This window comes from Oncorhynchus nerka, linkage group LG14, assembly GCF_034236695.1.
Source record: "Oncorhynchus nerka isolate Pitt River linkage group LG14, Oner_Uvic_2.0, whole genome shotgun sequence".
Classification (NCBI taxonomy): domain Eukaryota; kingdom Metazoa; phylum Chordata; class Actinopteri; order Salmoniformes; family Salmonidae; genus Oncorhynchus; species Oncorhynchus nerka.
This window is the reverse complement of record NC_088409.1, coordinates 42,264,476-42,287,928: the sequence shown is the minus strand read 5'-3', so window position 1 is coordinate 42,287,928 and position 23,453 is coordinate 42,264,476. Positions and strand designations below refer to the sequence as shown.

Sequence of the window (23,453 nt, the reverse complement as noted above, 5' to 3'; positions counted from 1 at the left end):
ACACTCAAGTTTCTTAATACTATATCTCTTGACACTTTGAGGAAAATAATCATGGCCTCTAAACCTTCAAGCTCCTTCAAGTTGGAATAGTTGGACCCTATTCCAACTAAACTACTGAAAGAGCTGCTTCCTGTGCTTGGCCCTCCTATGTCGAACATAATAAACGGCTCTCTATCCACCGGATGTGTACCAAACTCACTAAAAGTGGCAGTAATAAAGCCTCTCTTGAAAAAGTCCAACCTTGACCCAGAAAATCTAAAAAACTATCGGCCTATATCGAATCTCCCACTCCTCTCAAACATTTTAGAAAAATCTGTTGCACAGCAACTCACTGCCTTCCTGAAGGCAAACAATGTATACAAAATGCTTCAGTCTGGTTTTAGACCCCATCATAGCACTGAGACTGCACTTGTGAAGGTGGTAAATTCCATTATAATGGTGTTAGACCGAGGCTCTGCATCTGTCCTCGTGCTCCTAGACCTTAGTACCATCGATCACCACATTCCTTTGGAGAGATTGGAAACCCAAATTAGTCTACACGGACAAGTTCTGGCCTGGTTTAGATCTTATCTGTCGGAAAGATATCAGTTTGTCTCTGTGGATGATTTGTCCTCTGACAAATCAACTGTACATTTTGGTGTTCCTCAAGGCTCCGTTTTAGGACCGCTATTGTTTTCACTATATATTTTACCTCTTGGTGATGTCATTCGGAAACATAATGTTAACTTTCACTGCTATGCGGATGATGCACAGCTGTACATTTCGATGAAACATGGTGAAGCCCCAAAATTGCCTTCCCTGGAAGCCTGTGTTTCAGACACAAGGAAGTGGATGGCGGCAAATGTTCTACTTTTAAACTGACAAAACAGAGATGCTAGTTCTAGGTCACAAGAAACAAAGATATCTTCTGTTGAATCTGACAATTAATCTTGATGGTTTTACAGTCGTCTCAAATAAAACTGTGAAGGACCTTAGCGGTAGTCTGGACCCTGATCTCTATTTTGATGAACATATCAAGACTGTTTCAAGGACAGCTTTTTTCATCTACGTAACATTTAAAAAATCAGGAACTTTCTGTCCAAAAATGATGCAGAAAATGAATCCATGCTTTTGTCACTTCTAGGTTAGACTACTGCAATGCTCTACTTTCCGGCTACCCGGATAAAGCAATAAATAATTTCAGTTAGTGCTAAACACGGCTGCTAGAATCTTGACTAGAACCAAAATATTTGATCATATTACTCCAGTGCTAGTCTCTCTACACTGGCTTCCTGTTAAGCCTAGGGCTCATTTCAAGGTTTTACTGCTAACCTTCAAAGCATTACATGGGCTTGCTCCTACCTATCTCTCCGATTTGGTCCTGCCGTACATACCTACACATACGCTACAGTCACAAGATGCAGGCCTCCTTACTGTCCCTAGAATTTCTAAGCAAACAGCTGGAGGCAGGGCTTTCTCCTACAGAGCTCCATTTTTATGGAATGGTCTGCCTATCCATGTGAGAGACGCAGATTCGGTCTCAATCTTTGTCTTTATTGAAGACTCATCTCTTCAGTAGGACCTATGATTGAGTGTTGTCTGGTCCAGGAGTGTGAAGGTGAATGGAAAGGTACTGGATCAACGAACCGCCCTTGCTGTCTCTGCCTGGCCGGTTCCACTCTCTCCACTGGGATTCTCTGCCTCAAACCCTATTACAGGGGCTGAGTCACTGGCTTACTGGTGCTCTTCCATGCCATCCCTAGCAGGGTTGAGTTACTGACTTGAGCTTCCTGTCCGGGTTGGCACCCCGCCCCCGTGTGCTGTGGGGGAGCTATTTGTGAGATATACTTGTTCTTGTCTCAAGATGGTAGGTTGGTGGTTGAAGATATCCCTCTAGTGGTGTGAGGGCTGTGCTTTGGCAAAGTGGGTGGGTTACATCCTGCCTGTTTGGCCCTGTCCGGGGGTATCGTCAGACGGGGCCACTGTGTCTCCCGACCCCTCCTGTCTCAGCCTCCAGTATTTATGCTGCAATAGTTTGTGTCGGAGGGCTAGGGTCAGTCTGTTATATCTGGAGTATTTCTCCTGTCTTATCCAGTGTCCTGTGTGAATTTCAGTATGGTCTCTTCATTTCTCTCTCTCTTTTTCTCTCTTTCTTTCTTTCTTTTCATTCTTTCTCTCTCTCTCCAAGGACCTAAGCTCTAGGATCATGCCCCAGGACTACCTAGCCTGATGACTCATTGCTGTCCCCAGTCCACCTGGCCGTGCTGCTGCTCCAGTTTCAACTGTTCTGCCTGCGTCTATGGTACCCTGACCTGTTCACCAGATATGCTACCTGTCCCAGACCTGCTGTTTTCAACTCTCTAGAGACAACAGGAGCGGTAGAGATACTCTGAATGATCGGCTATGAAAAGCCAACTGACATTTACTCCTGAGGTGCTGACCTGTTGCACCCTCTACAAGCACTGTGATTATTATTATTATTTGACCCTGCTGGTCATCTATGAACATTTGAACATCTTGGCCATGTTCTATTATAATCGGCACAGCCAGAAGAGGACTGGCCACCCCTCATAGTCTGGTTCCTCTCTAGGCTTCTTCCTAAGTTCCATGCTTCTACACCTGCATTGCTTGCTGTTTTGGGTTTTAGGCTGGGTTTCTGTACAGCACTTTGTGACATCAGCTGATACATTTCATTGAATTTGATTGATTGGGAGTGGTTAAGAGTGTCGGGCCATTAACCGAAAAGTCACTGGTTCGAATCACTGAGTCGACTAGGTGAAAAATCTGTCTGTGCCCTTGAGCAAGGCACTTATCCCACTCCTGTAAGTCACTCTGGATAAGAGTGTCTGCTAAATTACACAAAAAAAAAGAAATGTACTGTAGTGTTTTTGCGGACTGTACTTTACAATAGTATTTACTGTAATGTTTTTGCGGACATTACTGTAGTATTTACTATAGTGTTTTTGTTTTATTATCTTTGACATAGAAGTGGAGGCTTTCTCCTTCAGGAAACCTACTTGAGAAATACTAAAATAGCTTATTTTCCATAACCTGTAGGTAGGTAGGACTGGGGTCTGAATGGTTTGTTCAGAGCTTCTGCTATTTCTATAACCTGTAGGGAACACAATAAGGTTGTATAGCCTCCCGGGTGGCGCAGTGGTTAAGGGCGCTGTACTGTAGCGCCAGCTGTGCCATCAGAGTCCCTGGGTTCGCGCTCTGTCGTAACCGGCCGCGACCGGGAGGTCCGTGGGGCAACGCACAATTGGCCTAGCTTCGTCCGGGTTATGGAGGGCTTGGTCGGTAGGGATGTCATTGTTTCATCACGCACCAGCGACTCCTGTGGCGGGCTGGGCGCAGTGCGCGCTAACCAAGGTTGCCAGGTGCACGGTGTACCCTCCGGACACATTGGTGCAGCTGGCTTCCGGGTTGGATGCGCGCTGTGTTAAGAAGCAGTACGGCTGGTTGGGTTGTGTATCGGAGGACGCATGACTTTCAACCTTCGTCTCTCCCGAGCCCATACGGGAGTTGTAGCGATGAGACAAGATAATAGCTACTACAACAATTGGATACCACGAAATTGGGGAGAAAAAGGGGTCAAATTCAACAACAACAACAAAAATATATATATATATAAAAAAAATAAGGTTGTATACTTGGCATGTAGGTTTCTCACTGGCATATGGGAATGGGCAAGGTATATGCAAGTTAAATACTTTAGTATTTACTATTTACTAAGTGTAGTGTTTTTGCAGATATTACTGTAGTATAGGGATATTACAGTGTGGTAGTATAGTATTCTACAGTACACTTACTACAGTTTACTATGGAATTTTATAGTAAGTACTGTAATATTCTAGAGTAGGTATTCTAGAGGAAACTGTATTTGTTCATGTGGGTCTCTCTCTCTCTCCTGGCTCTTTCCCCTCCTCAGCCTCCCTCTCCCAGATAGCAGTTTAAAGGCTTTGAAAAGCCGGAGAGTCTGCCTGTTGATCAGATAGCCCCATAACTAATGGAAAGCGTCATGGAAGTGACAGCCAGATTAATGAAGTAGCCCGGGCTGCACTTGCACGTGGTGCACTGGTGCTCCTCGGGCTGCGTCGCTGCTCTAACCGCTATTCATGGTGACAAATAATGCACCATCACTGACACCTGCGAGTCGAGGTTAAAAAATACATTCGCCCAGCCACCACAGCCACTGCCAGTGAAAGAGAGAGAGAGAGAGAGAGAATGACCAAGAGAGGAGGGAGAGAAGGAGAGGCTGCCGTTTCAGATATGGAATAAACATATTTACTGGAAGTGGGCTCGGGGGTTGGGCGAGACAGAATGGGAATTCAGGATTAATTGAAAACATCTGTGCGACGCGAGATGGCCGCCATAGCGGAGCCTGAGGGGATACGAGGAGAGAAATCGCAACACTTGAGAACATTGATTTCTTTTTGGGTCTTGAGGAGACAGTTATGATGTCACTAATGGCTGGGCTGGCTATCTCGGGGTGTGTGTGGACAGACATCACTCTGATCAGGACTGTCTCATTTGTAGTCGATAGCGGTGGCCAGACTTTGGAGCGGTCAATGCTGCTGTCTGACCTTCAGAGGCATTACAGTGAACCAATCAAAGTGATTGTGTGAAAACAAAGCCAAGGGCGGTGGAGGTTAAGTGGGAAGGATGCTGACGCACACACATATATACAGGCGAACCCTTGTTGTGCATCACAAAACCTAGTTGGTATTTGTGGGTAACAGCGACCAGCCGTCTCTGTGTGGCCGGTGGCTGTCCCTTGTGCATGGTGCTGTTCTGTGTTGTGTTGTACCTGAGGAGCCACCAGAAAGAGACGGAGAAGAGCAGTGGAGCTCACACCACCAGCACTGATATCAGCCCAGCTCCAGGAGTCAGATTACAGAGAGAGAGAGAGAGAGAGAGAGTAAGAAAACAGACAGAGGAAGAGAGAACAGAGAACAGAGGAAGATAGGTAGTTAAAGAAGGAAGTAAAGAAAGAAAGATATTAAAAGGAGAGAAAAGAGGGAAAGATATAGAAAGTGTGAGAGAGAGAGAGAGAGCTGTAGCTGGAAAATATAGATAGACACCTTGGAGAGGAGAGAAGCACGCAGAGGGGCCAGCGCTCAAGTAGAGTAGAGAGGAGATTGTACAGGAGGACGGGAGGAGAAAAGAGGGGAGGAGAGACCGGCAGACCCAGCAAGACGAGAGAGAGCAGTGTGTGGAGAGAAAGAGAGAGCGAAAGAGACGAAGGAGGGGGACACAGACCACTGTGAGAGGAGGGTGCCGGCTTTGCACGGTAACGGCTGCAGACCCGACACACAGACAGAGAGACGGACTACAGAGCTGCACACACACACACTCACACAAACACACATAAAGAGTGTGTGAGACATGCCCAGGCTGCTTCCCATGGACACACACACACACAACCTGGCAGGGCATCCGAGAGGACATACAGACCCCTATGTCTAAGGAGTCATGGAGAGCAGCATGTTTTTCGGTGAGTTGTTTCCTGTGCATGTGTTTGTGTGGCATTAGCAGTACATACATCATCTTCAGAGATGGAGCGGATGATTTGGTTAACGTAAAAGGAAGGAAAGTGTGAAGTTCCACACTTACTAGATTTGACACGGTTGGATAAGCCCTAGGCACCGTGTCTACTCCCCCTAGCCATTATCCATCCTGCCAGACTAGATCCATGTGTGGGGTTGAAAGTCCAAGGTTTGCATTTCATCTCACATGTTTTATAGACTCTCGCTGATGTGTTTATAGCGAAGGAATTCAAAGAAGGACAAAGCTAGCTCACTGTCGGCTTTGAGAGCCACTTGATATGCTGTCTAGAATAGTTTAAGAAATGAAAGAATTAGACTTCTTCCATTAAATTTGTGTTTGATGAGAGGCTTAGGCAGACTTAAAGCAGGAGTGCTTTCCTTTCAAGTGCTCTTCACATCGCTGGCTTACATTCTCACGTTAGAAGAATAATTGCATTGATTCTTGCCGCAGCAAGGCTTCATAAAAGGGCACTGTCTTTTTTTGTGGGATTAAAATGATCTCAAATTACACAGCAACCTTATGGAGTGAGATGCTGACATCATAAGGGGTTCCTTATACATCATGCTGATGACAAGACTTATAATGCATTGTAACTGCATTACAATGCATTACACCTGCGGGCTTTAAGTAAAGTGTTACAGAGAGTTTTTGTTTTGGAGCCAGGTGACATTGTGAGCAGAATGCTAATGTGTCCTTTAGGAAAGAGGTTATGATGTAGGATGTGTGTCAGGTGTGATGTATTAGCTCTCAGAGACGTGTGACTGCTGGTTGTCTGGCAGGTGTTCATCCACAGGAGTATTTTTTGTTGTATCTTATTCGGATCCCCATTAGCTGTCGCTGAAGCAGCAGCTACTCTTCCTGGGGTCCACACAAAACATAAAACATGACGCAATACAGAATATCAGTAGAAAAGAACAGCTCAAAGACTGAACGACACACAGAGAATAAGAAGAATAGTACACACATTACTGACAGTTACACACATTACTGACAGTTACACACATTACTGACAGTTATACACACATCCGTACATATACATATGCCTCAAAGCCTAAGTGCTGTGCGTGTTGTTTTATTTCTTTGCTTGAATAATTTGATAGAAGGGAGTTCTTGGCTCTATATGATCATGGCTCTATATAATACTGTGTTTCCTTGAATTCATTCTGGATTTGGGGACTGTAAAGAGACACCTGGTGGCATGTCTGCTGGGGTAAGTATGTCTCTCAGAGCTATACGTAAGTTGATTCTACAGACCATTTGGAATTTTCTACGCAATAATATTTCTCACAGAAACAAGAATTGATGCAGTCAATCTCTCCTGTACTGATATGCATACTGTTGACATGAGCCCTCTGTGTACATTGAAGGGCAAGGAGTGTTGATGTAGTGGGGACGTGACTGGTCTGGTGTCCTTGGTCTGTGGAGTCACCTCCCTGGTGCCAGCTCAGCCTCGTGACTCATCAGCTTTAGTCAACACACAGGCCCACCTGGAGACAGAGGTAGCCCTAGTGACGATAGGGTGGTGAAATGGAGTTTTATCACTTTTGTCAAATGAAAAAGAAGTGCATTGTGAATCAAATAATCCAAAGTATATTATGTCTGGAATTATTTTGTTCTTGTACTAATCCCTAATGTCGTCATTGCATAATGGAGGAAAAGGGAGGAAGGAAGTTTGTTAGGTTTTGGTTGTGGAGAACGTGCGTTGCTTAAGCTTAAGCATTTGTGGATGAATATATTAATATAGTTTGCATAATATGTTAGACTATAAACACAGCTAAATTAGCTGTTGTGTCAGTGATAGAATAATTTTAGAGTAAAAATCCAAGTTTGTGGTTCTCCTCAAAGATGTGTTTGGTTGAAAAGTTTTTGAATATGCATTTTGAATTATATAAATTCTCCTGTCACATAATACTTCTACAAATCCCTACGAATTTGATCCCTTAGAATTTCTGATGGGAAAAAAAGAAACAAAAATCAAAGGCGAGAATTCCCCATGTGCCTCCTATGCAAATAACCCTCTTCATGAACCAAATGGATGAAGGCGGCCAATGAAAAGACAGTAACTCAGCAGGAGTAATGTCTCCTAGTGTGAGCTGTAATCATAAAAGGGATTAGTGTTGAGTTGGAGGCCCAGAGCACGTATCTGGTGTATCTGGCCTGGCGGTTGGAGTTTAAGAGCACGTAAACATCTCTTTGGTTAACCTCAGATTACAGAGCACAGTGGAAGTGATTGTTGGATCAAACTCCGAGACAGCTGTGTTTATTAGAGGTTACACCGCGAAAGTCATGACAACCGAGCGGGTTACGTTGGGAGGGTGGGGTTCTAGTGTTAGCCAGGCTATTCTAGTCTGAGCCCGGAGCTAAATGCTAACCGTTAGCAATGCAGCGGAGAGCATAGTGAAATGGATACAAACATGTAGCCCAGGGGTACATTGGTGTAAATCTGTTTCTAATTGACCAATCTTCAAATGTTATGGATTAATAAGAGATTTGAATGTTTCTACATGTTTGTTGTTTTTGTAAATGGGGTGAAACCACTGTAACCTCTGCATCTTAATTACAGTGATTGATCCTGAGTGTAATTATGGTCATGGAATACAATCAGACAGCCCCTAAGAACACAATGCTGTGAAACACATCTGAATAGACATCATCAGGATATGAATGTTTTTGACACGCACTTGACCTCATATTTCCCAATAATTGGATTTATATTTGCTCTGTGAAATAGTAGACCTTTGCATCGTAGATTCTATATTCCATGACAGCAGTTTTCCGGCTATGTGGAATCTTGGCCCTTTGGACAGATCTTATCGGAGAGCAGTCGGGATCAAGACCAGGAGAGGCGGAGGTGGGAGAGAGCAGTGGAAGACGATTAATTATTCACGTTAGTCTGTGTCCTTCAGACATCTTTACTCTCGCTCGACACACTGCCGCAGGGTTTTAGTCCCAGATAAAGACATTTTTAAGAGGGCCGATATGCAAGGCGCCCACACGCACAGACATGCATGAAAAGACGTGTGACGCACAAGACGTTGACAGATACACATTAAACAAACTTACGAGGACACGTTTACATGTATTTACGAGCAGCACACATATCTATTTTACACGTGTTTCAAAACACACCACATGAAAACACACTTGCACACGCCCCATAGGAGAACCCTTTGGTTCCAGGTAGAACCTATTTTGGGGTTCAATATAGTACAGTTTTCAGAGAGGGTTCTTTCTACCTGGAACCCAAAAGGGTTCTCCTATGGGGACAGCTGAAGAACCCTTTTTTTCTAAGAGTGTATTATACACAGCTAGAGAGTCTCATACCTAGAGACAGGACTTACTCAAGTCTACAAGCTCCACTCTTAATACTACAATGAGCCATGCGCCAATATAACGTTCAGGTCAGGGAGTTGAAACACTAGCCTTACATGAGGCAATGTTAAAAGATGGAATGTCTCCTTGTGTGTTTGTGCATGTTGGGAGATCAGTGTTGCTTTGTTATCCTTCGGAACGGAGGAAGTGAAAATGAACGCATGAGGTTAAAGTGTCTTCTCAGTACGCCATCCTGAAATGGGGAAATTGCTTTTTGAGTTAATGCACTCTGTTAGGGGAGACTAAATGATTGGCTAAAATATTGACGATGTAATTTGTTTGTTTTTTGTCATTCAGTAGAGCTGAGATGCTGGACTCCTATGTGCATCTTGTAATTTACTGTATAACAATTCCATCACAACCAGATCCATTCCTTCCTTTTTTTCTATGGACACGTTTATATTTGAAACACCACAATGGATACTGTAGCTCACTCCTCACTCCTCAACCAGAGTACAGTTCTGGTTGTTTGAATAGGCTGTTTTGACTGCACATTGCATTTCTGGTCGGCAATCTGGCTTGTCGGCAACGTGTTTCCAGGGTGACGTCAGGCAACATGTCAGTGGAGGATCCTGCAGGGATGATGGCTGCAGAAGGACATGCTTTGTTAGAGGAGAACTGGGACGTGTCTCCACATGACCATCGGCATTTGCTGCTTTCCAACAGATGGCAGTGCTCCTCCGAGCAGAGGGGGAAAAAAAGACTTGTGGTTTCCCTCTCTCTCTCTCTTCTTTTTTTTTACAACTGTTTCTTTTTATTCAGCCTTACCATCGCCTGGGGACTTGACGTGGCAAACAGTTTTTTATTTGTCTCAAGCCGGTGTTTTGATATGGTATCTGCGCTTTTAGTCATGCTGGCTCTGAGTTCGTCATGTTGTTAAATGTGCTGTGGTAAAAGTCATCCCTGGTTCTAATTAATGGGTATGGAATGGCTTTCTTTAGTTCCTAATGTTTTGGAAAGCTGCTTTCTAATCCCCCGGTGTTGAAGAAAGGCTCTGCTGGTTGTAATTCATGGCTTATAAAGCCCGCTCTGGCTTCTCTCATGTAGATGACAATGAACGTATTTACTTTGTTTTTTCCAGACCGTTTTGCCGTTTTGTTATTGAATCTTCTTCGTTATTCATATGTCTGGTCTGGTGCACTCATTTCATATTTGTGACTAAGAGGATGGTTTCAGAATTAAGACATTTCTCTCTTAAGCCCTTTCCTGGTTGCTAAAATTCAAATAGTTCGCCCAATTTCAGTTTCTCTGACAAAACAAGCAACCATAGTGTAGAGAATCATTGTACCATCTAAACAGCTGTGAAATATATTTTCCATAATCAAAAATACTATATTTTCAGCTGTTTGAAGCTGGTGTACAAAACCGAAAGTAGAAGACTCAAAATCAAAACTTAAGAACGGGGCGCATAGAAATAGTGCACATAGAACATATCTGCCTCTTCTTAGACTTGGTTTCAATAAGAATGACAGATTTATAACTTACATTTATTTCGATGTGAATTTGGTCAGGTCACCCAAAAAGTTCCATATATTGATTGCAGCTTTAAACAGTGCTGACGAGAAGGATTGTTAAAGAGTCAAATGCAACTGGATAAGGCTGACATGGCATTCCCATGATTCAATTAACATCATACTGTATTTGTCTCTGTAGGCTATGTCTGAATTGTCTCGGTTTATCTATAACTTGTTCAGACTCAGTCCAGAGGCCTTGTTTTCGTTAGAAGAGAGGTCATCATAGTTAGAGAAGGCAGACCAATATCAGATTTGTAAAATATTTTATTTAACTAGGCAAGGCAGTTAAGAACAAATTCTTATTTACAATGATGGCCTACCCCGGGCCAATTGTGCACCACCGTATGGGCTTCCCAATCACGGCCAGATGTGATACAGCCTGGATTCAAACCAGGGACTGTAGTGATGCCTCTTGCACTGAGATGCAGTGCCTTAGACCGCTGTGCCACTCGGGAGCCTCCCAAATACATTTGGGAGCCCCCCAGATACAAGTGCTCTCATATTTCATCTCATTTGAATCTTACTTTTTTGGTGGTTTTGTCTATGAGACATTGTACATTTTGCTCATAATATCATACTCTTGTTTAACTGAGAACCACCACAGCACAGAACCTTGAACCCTGCCCATTCTCTTTCTTCTCCTCTACAGGTAATGCATGTCAAAATGGCCTCCTGCCGACGCTGATACGTCCTGCTCTACCCACCATCCAGCAGTCTCTGGGCATGAAGCAGTTCCAGCTCCCGTTTCCCCTGGATACGGCCTCAGCAGTCAGCCTCTTCCCCGGCTTCGGCATGGTAAGCCCAGGGTCATGTGATAAGGATCAGCTCAGGTCATTGGGCGTTACGATCCAGGTTAGGTCTGGCTAGTCATAAAGTCATAAAGTCATAAAGTATCTGATATCGTTGGTGCAATGGTTTAGATTTAGTATGATGACATTCATGTTAGAGGGCATGTGATTTGTCTTTTGAAGTGTGAGCCTCTTTCAAACATTTGACCATACATTTCCAATCATTTCAGCTGCTGATGTAAACAATGATATAGGACAGTCATAAATGTGTGCACTAAACCAGAGCAGGCAGTCAACCAGGGTAATTTGAAAGAATATATTGGGACTCGTTAAATACATTGCATGAGAACAGACTTCACACATATCCAATGTGCACTTATTGTAGAAGTTGACTGTATTCTCTTGCACTGTTTTCTTTGTACGCAGATATAAAGTATAGGCAAATACTGCATGTGGCATCATCAGGTTTGAATTTAGCAAAATCATCACAAAATGATGACTAGTGGAAAATATGTGACAGATAAAAGTCTACGGCTTGAGCTTTTTGCCTTTGAATTACGGGGGATAGCTCAATTTAAAGTCTGCTTGAAACAGAACCAGAAATATGGAGCACAGCTGCAGGAAAACACAGGAGACAAGTGGGGACATCATAAGGGAACAAGGCTTGGATAGTCCAGTTGAAAGCCAGATAGTATCAGGAATGGATTTCGTGAGAAAGTTCAAGTTTTGCCTCCATTCCTCTTCTCACCCTCTAATCTGCATTAAACAGACCTTTCAGCATGTAATGAGTAATGTACTGGGAAGCCTCCAAATCAAGGAAAGCTGATACTGGATTAACATGGGGTAATCACCTCTCCCATACACTCTCCATTTCTCTCTCTCACACTCTCTCTCTCTCTCGCTCACTCTCTTCATTCTCTGTGCCCTTGACGTTTAATCACTGGCAGAATTAATGTAGGGTGATTGTAAAAGCTAGCGTTGGCACGATCAACAGCGCTATAAAAGTGTTTATGCACAAGTTATTGTTCCATGTTTGGTTGTGCTGCTTACGCTTGCATAACTTTTGTATTGGTTTGGTTTCAGGGACATAACAAAGTGGTGATGTCTGTTTCTTGCATGTGGGATCGAGCGCTTTTTTATGTGTGTGTCCATTTGAAATGATCCATGGTTAGTTGTGTGTGAAGACGTTTCACAGCATTGTTGTAAGTGGGATCAATTCAAAGTTTTGAAGGAAGAGGCGCGACTCTAACTCACAATTGAAAACGCAACGCTTTATTGATTTAATTTGAGTTCAAATCGTGACGTTTCGACCGTCAATGCCCTTCATCAGAAAGAAGGGATCAATTCAATCAAATGATTGATGAAGTGGGTCAATAACATGTGTGGTAATCATGCAATGTTTTCCAGTGTAGATAGAGAGGTATTAGATGTTATTAAATGTACTATACAAGGTTTAGCTAAAGCTACTTACCATCATCAGCTATTGGAAAGGTGGCAGTTTTATCAGATATAATGTCAGTTTTGCTTATGCGCCTCTAGAGCACAATAAACATTTGATTCGCAAAATGCAAAATAATCATATAGACTACGATGACGACTGCAGTTTTCCGTACTCTACTCGTGATATTCAGCAGACACGTTCCGCACCTTCTTTCGAGAGGCGGGGAGTTACGTCCATGACCACACCTGCATCTGATGAGATAGATTCCAAGTCTCCTTGCAGCTCTCAGTCAATGTTGTTCTGTAATACAGTGTGTGACTCACATAAACAGGATATGTTTCCCCAGAAGGGATAGCAGGAATCTTTTCTCTATGTTTTGTTATACTCCCCCTTGGTTGCTATTCCTTCTTCCTGGGCTATGCTACTTCCCATAGAATATAAATGTGTCCTTGTGTAATATGACCGTGTATATGTAATATATGGCATAATACACGTTTTTTGACTCATTTGCTGTATAGAAGCTGTGCAACACCCCACTAATTTCCTTTGCATATTCAATTCTGGGCATTGTGCTGCAGTATTTTATGTTAGAAAGAATTGGTTTGTAGAATCTCCTCTTCACATTTCCTAGAAAACATTCGGTTTATTTGTCAGGGTGAGAAAGAAAGTTTTTGTAGCCGAAGAAACAACAGAGCAGGTAGGCCGTTCACAGCTAAGGTGAAACCAACTGTGAAATAGGTGTAGAACTTTAGATTACAGCAACTGCAGTAGTGATATTGAGCTGGCCAGAGTGAAAGAACAGAAACAAACCAAATAAAAAGAGTAAGAGCTCAACACTCAGCACAGACAGGTGTTGGTTTGGGGGTGTAATGAAAGGAGTGAATGGGAAAAGTAGTTTCCAGTTAAGGGGGCTTTCTTCACCGCTGAAAATACCATTTATCTTGCCAGGGGCCTACATTTGTCTTGAAGAAACAATACAAACTCTATTTCCTCTGTAGAGTAATCAGGAATGTGAGATATTGATTCCTTCTTACCGATCTGCAGGCTGGAAAATTGCTTTGTAGTCCCGGACTGAGAATGACACATGGGTTTCAGCCCGGAGTCCCTCAAGCATCACAACCCATTTCAATCCCCCCCCCCTCTAAAAGTCAATTATTCTATCAATACCAGTAATGGAAATGTAGGTTTCGAATGCACTTGCATATAAGCATACGGCTTTATCTGTTTTTGCTTTGGATGATAAATGCTAGCGGAGGAGAGTTGCGTGATTTGAAAAAAGAACAAAGGGCGGAGGATTGAGGATTTTTATTTGATTTACGCAAGTCTCGTAACAGCTAATGGATTCTGTCAATTGTATTCCCATAAGGATAGCAGCCGAAACACCAAAAAGGAGAACACAGTGGAGATAAGGACCACCCTGGTGGTGCGCCCTTGCAAATGCCACCTGATGAAAACGCGCAATACAGACTATATGGTTATTGCATTGGTTGCTATCAGTTAGCACCCGGTGCTTTTTAACCTCTGCCCCTAACAGTAGCTTTATGTGGCGAGCGCTTTCTTGACGGTCTCTCCCATGATAACATTTCACTCCCCTGGGTAGCTGCCAGCAGAGCTCTCTCAGTAGGAATGCAGAGATAAACTGTGGAGCTAAAAGCCAATTCTTTATGGGGATGCTCTGTGCCAGCAGCTTGCCTGGCATAGTATTGTTAATACTCTTGTACTACTTTTGTAGTGCTTTCTCTCGTCTCAAGATTTGCAGTGAGCCCTCTCCAAAGTAGAATATTCACAAAATTGATTTAGATAGGACAATTATGTACGCTGTAAAATGTTGTGTGAAAAAGTTGACAAGAAATCATACTGTACTGTATGTGTTACAGTGCATTCAAGGGTCTATGTAGCCCCATAGTCTATGATACACAGGTTGATTTATAGTGGCTCAACCAATGAACCCTCGAGTTCAAAGTCTTTCATAAGAAGGAAACGTGATTCTGTTGCATTATTAGTTGCTCTTAAAGTGGGCCAAGATGAATAAGAAAAGGTGACAATATATCAATCTTAAACGGTTCATTCTGTGTATTACCCAACTGCTCTTTCTCACACCCCAGGTAGAGGCATCTGTCCATTGTGGGGATGTGTGCGTGAGGTTCAGGTCTGCACGGTACCATGTTTCACCGCTAAACCAGAAACAGCTGGGGAGGTACGCATGCAGTTTGCACCTGCAACACTGATTGTTCCCTAATGTTAAGCACACGTGCCATGTACGGTCCCCGGGAAAGATTTAGCAGAGGAAATATTTTCGCACCGAGACAAGATTGACCCAGTGCATTTACGAGACTGACAATCTTTCAAGACTACATCATCGGTTAGATTGTTAGCCTCGAGCGGCTAGAGGGCTGAACGTGCCTATCGTAGGAGATGTTTTGTGGTCTTTTGCCACACCCTACATCGAGCTGGGATTCTGTGAACATTTATACTTCCCTTCCGCTGTTATGTGAAAAGTTTATGATATGTATTCATGTCTTCCTCCACGGTTATCCCCCTGAGACTCCGAAAAATTCTCTGATTTGTACACAAACTACAATATCTAGAGCTCAGTAGTATTACAAACTTCCAAAGATATAATTCATTGCATTCACATAAAAACAATGACCATATCACTTCAAGCCAGTGCCGGCCCTAACCTTTTGGGGGCCATAGGCGAGAATCTGTTGGGAGGCCCCTCCACCTCGCGGGCAAAAGTAGTTTTACAATTAGATTTAGTTTTAAAGTTCATTTCCTGCAATTCTACACATTTTGCCATGAGGCAGAGAGAAAAATGTGCAGTTTTACAGATAATTTCCTGCAATTCCATATATTTTGCCATGGGGTGGAAAGAAATTTGTGCCGTTTTGAAACTAATTGAAATCCATGTCTTAAACATTGCTACGTTAATATTATTTCAGTATTCCTCTATTATGATAAAAAATATATATCTATCTCGCATAGTTCAATAGTACACCCTTGTGGTTGAATATATGTGTACCTATTGCAGGTCCCAGGATACAACAATGAATAATGTTGAACTAACAAATACCAGGGATACCTTAAAATGTACAACAACAAACACCTGTGAAAACCAACCTGGCAATATTTTAAGATTTAAATATATAAACTCTGATCTTTTTTTTGGTACAGTTGTGTCATTCGTTTATTTTCACCAGATGTTTTGGAACACCCACGTGGCAGTCATAGACTGAAATACTGAATTCTGCTGTGTGGAATAGAGAGGAGGTGGGTGCTGTGTGGAATAGAGAGGAGGTGGGTTCTGTGTGGAATAGAGAGGAGGTGGGTGCTGTGTGGAATAGAGAGGAGGTGGGTGCTGTGTGGAATAGAGAGGAGGTGGGTGCTGTGTGGATGGGAGGTTCTACCTGTCACCTGTTCTCATCAGGCAGCCAGTCTCGGGAGGGGGACTTGAAGAGGGAGACTTCAAAGTCCAGGCACTGCTGCTCTCTTTATTCTGTGTTTGCAGTGCTAGTGTATTATGTGCCCAGTGTATTGGAGCAAGAAAACTTTCTTAACAGATAATGACAACAACAGTAGCAACAGTAGGGAGGACATCAGGTGGATCCACGTTTGGGTGTTAGGCGGAACCCCTAGGTCCTGGAGAACAGGAGCAGAGTAAAGGGAACAGGGTAGGAGACAGACATAAACAAGCAAACACACAGGTTACATTTAATGTGATGGATGAGTGCAGTGTTATAAATGAAAGAAATATAATTTTAAACCGTTTTTGAAGGTATAACCTACCTCAAGCTGGTCCCCCTCAAGCTGGTCCCCCTCCGACTCAGAGCACAGAGAATCAGACTGATACGAACTCAATGGCTCTGTTGGGTGAGATACCTCCTGGGTATCGATAATCGATAGTTCTATAGTCATTTGGAGAGTTAAATGAAGGAGGTACATATTTTATAAGCTTTCTCAAATGTCAACCAAAGCTTAACATACTTTGTCTCATGGGCTTCACCAAAGTGTAGGGCGTCAGGGCTTTCAGTGGTCGACCGTCCAACCACTCCAACCACTCTCCAACTGGAGAAGATTGTTGGCTTCCACCGAAGGTAACTCTAGGAAGACAAAGAGAAAGAATCTGCGTCAGGTTATTTCGTGTGCAAATGCAAATAGTTATTATCTGAGATTTTTATATTCACCTTAACAGATGGTGACCCCAGCGAGGAGCGAAAGAGCAGTGAGGTTTCCCAGGTCTCGTCTTCCTTTATTTTCAGTGATCTGAAAGTACATTCTACAAAAATAGCAATAGACAAATGACACTAAGTCAATCACAAATTTTAAAGACTACATTATATGCAATAATTGTATATACAGTACTATTGCATTGTTTACCTCAGTCAACAGCTGCCGCTCCCCTCCATACATCAGGCGATCGGCGAGTACTCTGTGGAGGCCTGGACGCTGCTGTTGTGTGCAAAGAGAATTACCTTCAGGTTGTCCTCCCACCATTTCTGGTACCGTCAAGGGATTTGCCCATGGCAGTCTTGAGGGTCTGGTTGGTCCATTCATCCAAAACCTGGAGAAGGGAGTAGGAAAGGGATATCTATTGACGAATGTGAGATATTGAAATATGTCTTATGTACCATAAAATGTCAATAAAAAAACAGAATATAACCAATAACATCCGTACCTTGTTTCACTCAAGATGGCCTCAGGAGAACTGTGGGTGTTGAAAATGTCCATCATCACCTTGAGGTGGCCTCGCCAGTCTCGTTCTTGATTGGTATCATACAAAACTCAAATCTATTTTTGGTTCCAAGCACCCTTTTTAATAGGTTACAGAAGGGAATTTGGAGTAAAGCACATTCTCTCCCGTTACTGACCTTAATGAATATTGCTTCCACCCACTTGGTGAAGTGATCGGTCGCTGTCAGACAACAGCTGTTGCCATTCCTGGATTTTGTGAAGGGTCCGATGAGGTCCACCCCTAACATTTAAAGCGTTAGAGAGGTTATTTTAGTCATACCCGTATCTGTGTCATGCAGTATGCAGATGTTCATATTTGTAAGAATACACACACACACACACACACACACACACACACACACACACACACACATTCTATAATTATTAAAGCAAGCAAGCATTACAAAACAACTTATCAAGGCAAAAATTGTATTGTTACACTTACTGATCATGGTGAAACAACTTTGATGGGCTTGTCATGTCTCTGACTTCTTTAATGAGATGACATGCTATTTTCAAATTGATTACCTAACATGTAATTGATTATGTGATTGAATTAAACCATGCAACAATTAAACCATTAATAACCTGGGGCACCACAGAAGCATTAGTTTATATAGAGTGGCTATCTCCCGAATCCACTCCTAAAGATCTGAATATCTTTTATATCAATAGCAGTCAATTAGTCATTCATTTTTCTTTACCAAATATCAGTCTCATCTGAACGTCATAAGATTCTTGGTTATCTGCACAACCCCAGCCTTTGCTTATGAGTCATCCGTACACAAATTGGCTCAATGATTTATTTACAAACTAATTAAACAATTACAGAATATACAATACATAATAACATTATACAGTAAATACCGTCCCTACTGGACTAAACAAAAACAGTTTGGTTATAACACAATAGATTCAGAGAGAAGAGAAGGGGTTTTTGGAAAGAAGACTAAGGACCATGGGTCTCTATCAGACCTGGGAAGCTATTCCCACATAAATACATATGTCACTAACGATCGCTCATTCGGAAAAGCAATGCATTGTATTCACGTGAAGCTGGCTTCGATAGTTGAGCTGGTGATGTGAGGCACTGGTTTGCCCATTCAATGTCACCCTCGTCCTTTGAGGAGTCTTCAGTTTCATCATGTGAGAGGTTCACGTGGCCTGAGAGGTTCATCTCACTCTGGAGATGCTTCCTCGTCGGTCAGTGTTCTCGTACTGGATTTGTGCATATGTTCAGCTGCAGTCTAATATATGCTCGTTTAGTATGTGCTTCTTCTTTAGGTGATCAATAGTTCAGAGTTCATACCATTTCACGTGTGGAGCAAGCTCTCTCATTTCCTGGCCTATATAGTTGAAATTGGCCCTTTTCAACGTGGAGGACATGTCCTCCCATTATTTGGAACTGAGGGGACTTTTGGTCAAGGAGGCTTTTATTCAATAGTGGAAAATGTGTTTGTTCATCATTTCCAACCAATGTCTATTCACTTGTGTGTGTATTAGGTTTTTGTTTCGGAATTGTTAGATTTTACTTGTTAGATATTGCTGCACTGTTGGAACTAGAAGCACAAACATTTCGCTACACTCGCAATAACATCTGCTAACCATGTGTATGTGACAAATAACATTTGATTTGATTTAACTGTCGGTAAGAAGAGGAAAACTGCTTGATGCACCACTAAACTTAGAAATGGTGTTTTCCACTATTCTAACTCTCAACAGTAAGGGGGTCGGGGGCCTAGGCCAGAGTTGCCTAAGCAAGGGTTTCCCAAACTCGGTCCTGGGGCCCCGTCCGGGTGCACGTTTTGGTTTCTGCCCTAGCACTACATAGCTGATTCAGATTAATTGTGATGTATATTCGAATGTATACACCTTATTATTGTGGTGAGTTTGGCTCAAGACCTGTGAAGACATTATATTTTAGTAGTAGATGGATTCATTCAAATAAGATGTGTGTGTGTGGGGGGGGTGCAGTTAAATGTATTCAACCCCTATTTAAGAGTTGTGTCATAACGTTCAAAGTTACTTTTTTAGGTGTTAGGGCTTTTATATCATGTCACGCTTGACAGTACTACAGATAAGGACAATTTGATGGAGCTCAGATGTGCTTTGTTCTGAGGCAAGGGGTGGGTGTGGCAGGGGTTAAGGGGTTAAGGTGTTACATTTTCATCTGAGCAGGTCGGGGACAGTGTGAGGCAGCCAGGTGGCTCTGGGGAGCAGAGGAGACACCCTAGATCAATATTTCATCCTAACCGATCTTGATGGTGTGAGAGGGGTCAGCGGTGAAGACCGATGGGAAAGTTCTAAAGTACCACTCATACTGGAGAAAATACAATCTGAGACAAGAAGCAGAAAGCCGAGGGATAGATAAGTGGAACGAGAGGCGCAATGGAGAAAAAGAGCAGAGAGAGAGGTGGAGAAAGAATGGGTGAGAGAGAAATAGGAGAGAGGAGAAATAGAGTGACAGATAGAATTGTACTTGTGCTTGCTCTGTGTTCGTCGAAAGTAGTCCATTCAGGTCCCCCCCTCTCTCTCACTCTCTCGCTAACCACTTACCTTTTAATCATTTAGCACTCTTATTTAGCGTTACTGACAGTAAGTGCCTGCATCAAGGGGAACAACAGCATAAAACTTAAATCCTTTTATAGAATCTAAAACCCCTTAAAAAGCAGCAATATCCACAGGAGCAATGTGCATAATGAACCCCCAATCCAGCCTTCAGTGTGGTATATTGAATACGAAGCCCAATTGAAGAGCTCAATAGTGCTTACCTACCCTTTGCATAGTAATGATAAACACACACACACACACACACACACACACACACACACACACACACACACACACACACACACACACAAGTACAGAACATACACAAATTCCACTGAGATCCACTAGACCTATTTTCCTCTATACATGGTGAAGAAACACACGTGAATCCCTTTCAGTTTGGGATGCTTCAACCTTAAGGAGGAGAGATAAACAAGTGCAACAATAGAAAGAAAACAGACTGTTCCCTGGGGCTTTTTGAGCCAAGTTAACACTTAGAAGAAGGTCAAATTGATCTGCAGTAACGGACTCATAATCCTATTAGAATATTAAATTGAATCAAGATTCTATGAGTTTCATTCTATTCACGGTCACTGTGAATTTTCCTATCCAGTGACCCACTCAAGTACACTATGGGGAAATTCTTCTCGTCTCTCTCTCTTCTCTCTCATTCTCCCACTCTCTCCTCCTGTTGCAAACAAATCCATATCACACCAAACATATTCACTTCTCACAGTATATGATTACGAAAAAGAACTCAAAGTTTAACAGTTGTACTAAGACGGGGGGAAATGGATTGATCTTTCTCTATCTCAGTCTTTCAGCATCTTCAGGGGATACCTCCACTAGTAGTGCACTCAGTTCACAGCAGACACTCTGCTCTTCACCCCTCAGACATCATTGCTTCCTCTCTTCCCCTCTCAACTTCCTCTCATGTGAGGGTCTGCGTTTTTATTAACACCTGGGAAGCTTGTTGTTTCTCATTATAAGTTATGAGCGTCCCCCGCATTTGACTTGCAAATGTTTTGGTGTGGCAACAATCTATAGCGGCATGTCTGCTGATAACTAACTGACTGGCCTAGGCAGCGAGGTAATTGGGAAACGCATAGGAGGGAGGATTCATTTTGACAGGTCATTCATCCTACTTTAGTTAATGGTAAGCGTGCGTGGCGGCCGTGAATGGAACATTCAGACCACATGGTGGGGGCTAGCTCAGTGTGTTGACCAGTCATTCATTCATTCATTCATTCATTCATTCATTCATACTCTCTCTCTCTCTCTCTCTCTCTCTCTCTCTCTCTCTCTCTGTGTAACTGGGCAGCATTTGAGCTGCTGGCCACAATCTTTTACTAAATGTATAAGAACACAAAATACTATAATTTTTATTATAATTGTGACACTTTGCAAAAAGGCTGATCTATGGATTCATTTGACCTCATGTTTTATGCAGTGATGTGTGGGCCTTGTATGGGCATATAGAAAATACCCATGTTGGTAAATTAACAAAAATAGTGCTCAGTGTTGTGTTTGTCCAGTTTATCACAGTTAGGAAGTGAAAGTCACCCACCCACACACAGCCACCGCGTCTCATCACTGTCTAGTCTTGTTGCATTATCTTCTGCTCTGAGTGAAGCGGTCTCACGTCCGACGTGGTGAACTGTATGACAGACAGGCTGCTGTCGGCTGTCAGATAGTATCCATTAAAGGAGACACTCGCTCGGACGGCTTTGATAGCAGGCATGTGACTTAGCATAAAGATGTGTGTGTGGATGGGGAGATCTCTCAATTGAAGCCGGCTCCCAGCAGGAGGTTCTCTGTGGAGTATGTGGCGCAGTGGGTGGCTGATGAGAGAGTATGGTGGAGGAATAATGTGCTGCTAGGAATGCAGCTGTGCTGGCTAAGGCCCTGTTCACACTCAAGTGTGAGCTGATTTACAACACATTTGTTTAAATGGTTGTGATACAACAGAGATAAACGGTTGTGATACAACCAAAATAATTACTCAAGCGCTGTGGAGAAACCGTAAAAAGAAAATAGCAGACAAACTCTATCAGGTTGTATCACCATCGTGTCAAATACGTTGTACATCAGTTGTACAACCGGAGTGTGTACGGGGCCTTAGACCGCAGCTGAGTGGTGGAGGACTGTGTAATGGACAGATTTTATACAGTAGATCGAGAAGAGAGTTCTGTGAACGTTATGTGATGAGGCTATGTGAACATTTACTGAATATACACCGAAACACACCAAGGTTACTTGTGTGAGGTACTTCCCTAGTAACCTTGGTGTATTGTGTATTATTCCAAGTCTACATAGCCTAATATTAATTTGACACTGATTGCGATGGCATTTCTGACACTCAAGCCCAGTGCGTGTTTTAAGTCGAAGGTCATCCTTTTTCCGTGGCACAGATGTTTCTCACACTCGATACGTTTCCAGTCCTCCATATTAGCCTATTTCCCAGCAGGCTGTAGCTAATGTATCTGTACTGAAGCTTTCCCTGCCAGGGACCTGTGCCAGGTTCATGTGTCATCTTCTCTCCGAAACTTGGGTGAGATTTACAATGAAGGAAGAATGTTGCATAACACACCTGTTTCTTCCATTCACCCACAGTTTTGCTCGACTCACAAACTTGTGCAAACATTTTATGATTGCGTTAATCCAATGCGTTAATCCAATGATGTTCTTGTAGAAAGTTCCCTTTTAATAGTATAGTTATAGCCCTATAGATCTAGATCTATATACAGGTGGGATACATAGCAATAAACCTGATGTGTGTGTAACTGTGGAGCACAACAGGCAGGGTTGGCATACAATCAAAGGATTGTTGACAACATCGAAACTATATTTCCTCTCCGTATCTTTATTGAAAACATATAGTCACTTATTGTTACTCGTTGTCCACTCAAATACATCGTTACAGTAGTTGGTTAGCTAGCAAGCACATTTTTGCAGCTTCTTGTCATTGTTGTTAGCTATCTGACAGTCCAGAATCAAAACAACACACAGACGTCTGCTGTGGACCCGCGTGCATCGTTTTTGTGACATTGTCAGCTAACCCGTCTATGTACACTATCGTTCAAAAGTTTGGGGTCACTTAGAAATGTCCTTGTTTTTGAAAGAAAAGCACATTTTTTGTTCATTTAAATAACATCAAATTGATCAGAAATACAGTGTAGACATGGTTAATGTTGTAAATGACCATTGTAGCTGGAAACGGCTGATTTTGAATGGAATATCTACATAGGCGCACAGAGGCCCATTATCAGCAACCATCACTCTTGTGTTCCAATGGCACGTTGTGTTAGCTAATCCATGTTTATCATTTTAAAAGGCTAATTGATCATTAGAAAACCCTTTTGCAATTATGTTGAACACAGCTAAAAACCGTTGTGCTGATTAAAGAAGCAATAAAACTGGCCTTCTTTAGACTAGTTGAGTATCTAGAGCATCAGCATTTGTGGGTTCAATTACAGGCTCAAAATGGCCAGAAACAAAGAACTTTCTTCTGAAACTCGTCAGTCTATT

General features: G+C 42.7%; 1 protein-coding gene across 2 annotated transcripts in view; it reads left to right on the top strand.

The window, feature by feature from the left end:
* The first annotated feature begins 5,041 nt into the window (after positions 1 to 5,041).
* Positions 5,042 to 23,453, top strand: part of LOC115141122 (zinc finger protein 385D-like) — a 36,331-nt gene continuing 17,919 nt past the window's right edge. The window contains exons 1-2 of one of the 2 annotated variants that reach the window (XM_029679781.2): positions 5,042 to 5,476; positions 11,065 to 11,210. In XM_029679781.2, the coding sequence (XP_029535641.1) occupies positions 5,455 to 5,476; positions 11,065 to 11,210 (168 nt within the window). In that variant the 5' untranslated portion in view covers positions 5,042 to 5,454. Of the gene's footprint in view, positions 5,477 to 9,227; positions 9,822 to 11,064; positions 11,211 to 23,453 lie in introns of those variants that run through there. The other variant, XM_029679782.2, reaches the window with a different exon arrangement.